The sequence below is a fragment of the Ostrinia furnacalis genome, unplaced genomic scaffold (genome assembly GCF_004193835.3).
Source record: "Ostrinia furnacalis isolate ACB-3 unplaced genomic scaffold, ASM419383v2 OfSCF1350, whole genome shotgun sequence".
NCBI classification, from domain to species: domain Eukaryota; kingdom Metazoa; phylum Arthropoda; class Insecta; order Lepidoptera; family Crambidae; genus Ostrinia; species Ostrinia furnacalis.
In genome coordinates, this window is record NW_021131589.1 from 49,991 (window position 1) to 56,160 (window position 6,170).

Sequence of the window (6,170 nt, forward strand, 5' to 3'; positions counted from 1 at the left end):
TCTATTTATTTTACTTTTTTATTTATTTATTTACGTTAAGGAACTTTGTGAAAATTTGAAGGTATCGGTCTGTGTATAAAAATATTACCTACTCTGGCGAACGCTGTGCGTTCCATCAGAAGAGCATGCCTGGATTTCCGTCTGCGTTTGGGACAGCATTTAGTGATAATCTGCAACCATTAGGAAAAGCTGAAAATGTGTTGTGTGTGACACAATATTTTGGAAGTACTACTTATCCGAATGGGGGATGTCGCTATGAATAGTGTCCGATTCCCTATTGCATGCATACGAAAATAGCAGATGAACTTTTTAAAGTTTTTTGTGTTTAATAAAAGCAGTGTCGAGATTAGATTTTAAAATAACATTGGTAATGATAGTAGTAATAAAATAGATAGGTACGTAGTTTTTTCCACCAAAGTTAATCTGAAAATTCAAAAAACGTTTGGAGATAATTCTTTCTATTCACCTTGATGCGATGAGGGGTGAAAATATTTCTAGATGTTATTTTAGCTATCATAATGGTTGTGAATTGTAATCTCGTATTTATTTATTTAATCTTTGCCTTAAAAGGCATTCTCTGCCAGTTAAATTTCGAGAATTTTAACTAAACAGATATCGTGTTGTTTAATTCCGAGATTCAACTATGTATTGCGAAGCCAGCAGGTGACTTGCGGTAGAGAAAAGGCACCAATTTTCATTCACACATTTAATAAACATTTTGATCATTTACAGTGAAATGTAGAGGTGTCGTTACCATATTGAATATTAGGTACTTCTTTTCGCATTTTGGTAGCATAGCATACCTACACCGCACTTGCTACCGCTTTTTGAAAGCCGTACGTACTTAGATAAGTAGTTAGTCTAGTCTCTCTTAACATTGGGGAATCAGTGGGATTCCAAAACCAGCAGCCTCCATTTTCATCCGGTACAGCCCCTGTCGTTGTCCTCTCCACAAAATGATCTCTAGGGACCTTTGCCTTGCACCAAAATCCGCAAGTGCCTAACTAGGTCAGCCCTAATCGTTGACCCTTCCATTGTGAATCGCTAATAGACCATGCGTCTAACGGTGATCAATACAAACCATCTGAACTATCAATCGACAATAGCTCAGCATTATATGGAGCGGAACTGCTATGTCTGTCAAACTGACTCCTAAACTATTGTAGATTTGGTGGGAACTGCAAACTATTGTGTTCTATGGCTATAGTAAGTCTACATGATCTTTTATGTTACTTACTTAGTCATTGTGGGATGATAGAATATGATAACAACCGTTTTTTTTTAACTCTAGGTCTAGCGCTTAAAGAGGCAGGGATGTTAAGGATATGAAGTTTCGGTTATGGATATGGTTACGGATATTAGAATAATATTATACCGGTTTCGGTTACGGATATGAAATCATTTCGGATTACCCGAAAGTTTCGGATAATTTCGGTTACGGATATTAGGATTTTAAAAATGTAAAATTCAAATAGCAATATGCTGCATGACCCACAGCCACTTAGTGTAGGTACTATGACAACACCTATGATAAAGGTAAAATAGGCGGGGATATTATAGATGGTGCCAGGGAATGTCAGACAATAACAAAATAATATTAAAAAATAATAAGATTTTTCTCCGCCTTTATCCGAAACTTTTGAATCGGTTTCGGTTACGGTTAAGGATGTTTTTTTATTTCAGATATCCGATAGTTTCGTATACGGTTACGGATATCCATATCATCCCTGGCCTGAGGTATGGAAGCGGAACGGGAGAGTGTTTTTTGACGGTCACAAAAGTCAGCGGGACTCCATATTTGTATGTTCTGTCACATCAATGTCACGGTCCTCTCGTAGCGACCCCATACATCAGACACTCAGTTAAGCACTATAACTAATGAGCCCCAGCGAGATTAGAATCTGCAACCGCTGGTGTCGTAGTCCTGCGGAAACGCTTGGGCAGTTAGAATTTTCATGGGTTTGGTACGATATGAAAAACATAATTGATGTTGGCAGTAGTGATGACATATTACTATGAATGAAGTACTATACAGTGTTGAAATAATTATAGTTATTAGTTTTGGTAGATTTAATACCTACATGTTGCGCAATACCAGTCGCATGTCACTTTCCATATTATATAAAATTGTAAAAATTACGCCGCCAATCGGAACAATCAGGTTTCTAATTTCCTTAATTTGAATTTAAGATTGTAATCTGTAAAGCCAGTGTCTGTAGACAATTTAAACTATCTCGAGGAATGTGATCCCTCCTCAGATCATATGAGGATCCCTCCGTTTCGTCTTCAAACTGCAAAACAGATTTCTAGCATATGTGATGTTTAAATGCACGGTTTAAAAAAAGTTAGAACACTAAAGTTCGGTGTACTTATTTGTGATGAGTTATAATGAAGCTTATCAATTCATCATCATTAAGGTAATGGCCGCTAAACAAGCGGCGCTGCAACCCGCAGTAAAATTGAATAGCGATCAGCATAAACATTGTCATTGCGATTCATATTGTTTGGCAAACAATCAATTTTGACCCTTATATTTTTAGGAATACGGAAAAACAAAATGGCAATTTTCGCCGTACAGTCATGTGCGCAATTTTACTTTTTTATTTTATTTTTTATTGAAAAAAAAATCGACTTTTCTCTACCTATATGCGAGACAGTGCAAAGTCAGTTTTTATGGGATTCGATACCAAATCGAAATCGAATATTAAATTTGTCTACCCTTATTCTGTGCTTTGGGGCTATCAAACCATCAGATTTTCGTCATTCAAATGGATTCTCTACAAGCTTATGACTAAACTAACAACAACTATCATTTCATAATTTTTCACCAGGTTACATTACATTATTATGCTATTACCGTTCCGGGACGTTAATTATACCCAAACAGAGTAGCAAGCGTAATATTGACCTTCAGATATCAAAAAACCGTCGCTATAGTCAAAAACGCATTGCTACTAAGTGATTGTATAGCAAGTGCATGAATATCAATAACTTAAAAAGTCCTCATAGGTACGAGCTTTCTCAAGTTTTCTGTACATAAACGTAGTCGTAACCAACTCTAAAGATTGTTCTTGTTTCCTTTCATTCAAATTGATTTGTTTCTACAATTTACAATTTGAAGTTGACGAATCCTAAAACGCGCTAAAAGCTACACAATTAATTAATATTTGTATAAAACGTATTTTATTTTTGCAATTAGGCTTTTAAAAACCACTTTTACACGTTTGGTAGGGCTTAAAATCTGATAGTCGTTACCCACTGGGTAGGCCTGTGTAAAATGTGGTAGTCGTTTTTACCCACTGGGTAGGCCTGTGTAAAATGTGGTAGTCGATTTACCTAGCTGACTGTACAGGGGCCACGCTCGGCTGGCGCGGGCTTCCGCTCGTGTCGCAGCTTCCGACGGTCACTGGACTCCCAAATGTATTGATAATGAGCGCTGGACAATATCCAGCGATGGCTCTGCTAGATAGCTGGGGTAGATACATCATCACGCATCGGTTCTGTGGTATTTCCTTGTTAGATTATATAAAAAGGTTTTTTTAGACAGCCTGGTGAGTTGCGTACCGAGTAACGTCAAACTGTGGTTACACGATCGTGTCTCGCCGAGGGTAGGAAACTATCTATAGGTATAGTTGCCACGGTACAAAATGTAGGTACAAAGCCAGGAAACGAAGCCGATACCCAAGAGAAGACTGATATTTTTTTAAAGAATTCATAAAATAACTAAGACATTTTATGGTGATAAAGTTCTTTAAGAAGTTTCTTAGTTGGTATGTTTTGTGTTTCAGATTGCCGTTACAATGGGGACGATGAAGAAACAGATGGTTGCCTTTTGGGGCTGCGTGCTGCTGCATGCCGTGGTGTCGATGGATATCCAACATGAATTTGAGAAGCATACGGAGGTAAATACTAAATGCTTTATAAAATCTATTATACCTGTAGAACAACATACAAAACAGCGTCAAAAATAAAATAAAATAATAAATAATCTTTATACACAAATATCATTTCCTGTGATGTAATAAACCATGTAATAAATTATGTCAACATCACTGTTTTTATTGTAGTTTTATTCTCATAATAGCCTTGACTGTAGAAATAGTCAATGGTACACAATAATATTATGGTATATTTCAAAACATTTCAGTTAATTTGACTTTCTTATATTTTAAGGTAAGCATCGCATCCGACACGAGAGGACGTCGCGACGTCATCGAAGAGGAAAAGTTCTTCAACATCAACTCCGAAATTCGAAAAGAAAGCAACATGAACCACCAGACGCCTTGGATGCCCGGCCCACTGCCTCCTGACGAGGACCCTACTACTAAAATATCACTCACGAACCCCGAAGTGAAAGAAGTGCTGCCTTTGTACCAAACCACTGAAAGAGTCACCGATAAGCCTACTGGTAGAGGCGCAAGAGCATCTAATGAAAACTGGATCAAACTGCCTTTCCCAGATCGCGATGACCACAGAGATGACATCCTCACTCCTCCCCAACCCTCCGGAGACCTCATCAATACGAGGATGCCTCGCGTCAACTTCGTCACCCAAAACAAACAGCTCGAAGCGTCCGAGTCCCGCAACGACAAGGAATCCATTCAGCGAGCCACTCGCACCGACGATATCCGAACCGAATTCGTCCGCCCAGGCGAAGAAACTAAACCTTACAAACCTGTCTATCCCAGACAGGCTGTTTACTACCCGGAAGAGTCTCGGCGACACTATTACGATGACAGGTTCTATCCTGCCGACGATATATACCGCCGCGATCCCTACTTTGATTTATACGACCGCAGGCGGTACCCCGTATACCCCGGGCCTCGCATCGACAGGTACGATGATACATACGACAATTACGTCCCGAGGAAGCCCAAACGCATCATCTATTACGCCCATTTACCAGAGGTCATGCGGACGCCTCCGAACGTTGATCTCAGAACTAGATTCGGCGTGGACCCTTACAGACGCTTCGATGACGATTATTACGCGAGAAACGGCAGGTACGACTACAGATTTAGAAGTAGATATCCCTACGCGCCTTTGAGGAAAGAGGAGAGGAACTACAGAGACCTCGCAGGCGCCGGCACCGCCACTAAAGACAAAAAAACCGACGATAAAGTTACGCCGACTCCCGTGCTGCCGCAAAAAGAAGACAAGTACAAAAATAACAACGCCAATAATAATAACAACAACAATAGGAATGTGAATGTCAACAGGAATTTGATAAATAGCCACCAGTACCACGATGGTTTAGACAGCTATAGCGACCAGCTGTCACATAAAACATTCCAAGATGTTTTGCGGCCTGATGACGGATATCTTCGATTTGAGGAGCCTCTATTTCAAGGCGCGATAGAAGACCCGTATCAGAGGAAATATTAGACTGGTTTTCCCAAAGACTTGTCATAATTTCTGGCTCGTTTTTACATAGCTGAAAACCAGCCATAAATCTTGTCAAACGTCGATCACATAATTCAATAAGTTTTGCCTACATTTGTGTCTGATTTAGTATTTATTCATAGTTAAACTTAAAAAATAAAAGATACAGATTGAACAAACTATTTGTGTAAGTCGTTAATAAATGTAATTACGCCAGCTCGTTTTAATTATTGGAGGGCGGCGAGTCGCGACAAATTGTACAAGTAATAAATCGAGCGTTTAAATTAAAACACGGGAGGGTGAAGATGAATTTCATTAAGAATTAATTAATGTCATTCTTAAACGGTTTTTGTTTTTCCTCGCGAATAAAAAACATCTGTCGAGATGTCGGGCGCGACGCGTATTCTTGAGGTAATTAAGCAATAAATTTTGCGGCTGGCAACATCCCTAGGTGGGGCAATTATACAGGGCGTTTAAGAAAATGGATGTTCACTGTAGCTACAAACCAACGTGACTAATTAGAATTGAGGGCTTAGAAAAAATCCTACGACGTGACAGCTTGTAATCAAGGGGATAGATTTGGTTTTTTGTTTTTTTCGCTTTAATTCCAGCCTGGATTAATGGGGCGGCCATAAATTAAGCGGCAATTTGACTGCTTTGGGGGCTGTAGATAGTCTACACGAAATTTTATGCATAACTCGCGCGTTTGTGTAAATATTTTTGTCTTCTTATTCTTTTTTTTGTGTTGTAACAACTTAGTCAAAAGTATGATCGGGTACTTTATTCAA

General features: G+C 39.0%; 1 protein-coding gene across 1 annotated transcript; it reads left to right on the forward strand.

Annotated features, from left to right (window-relative positions):
- Positions 1-3,756: 3,756 nt before the first annotated feature.
- On the forward strand, positions 3,757-5,548 carry LOC114352394 (uncharacterized). The gene is made up of 2 exons (XM_028303986.1): positions 3,757-3,902; positions 4,174-5,548. The coding sequence occupies exons 1-2, from the start codon at positions 3,801-3,803 to the stop codon at positions 5,383-5,385; spliced, it is 1,314 nt and encodes a 437-aa protein (XP_028159787.1). The 5' UTR covers positions 3,757-3,800; the 3' UTR covers positions 5,386-5,548.
- Positions 5,549-6,170: the final 622 nt, after the last annotated feature.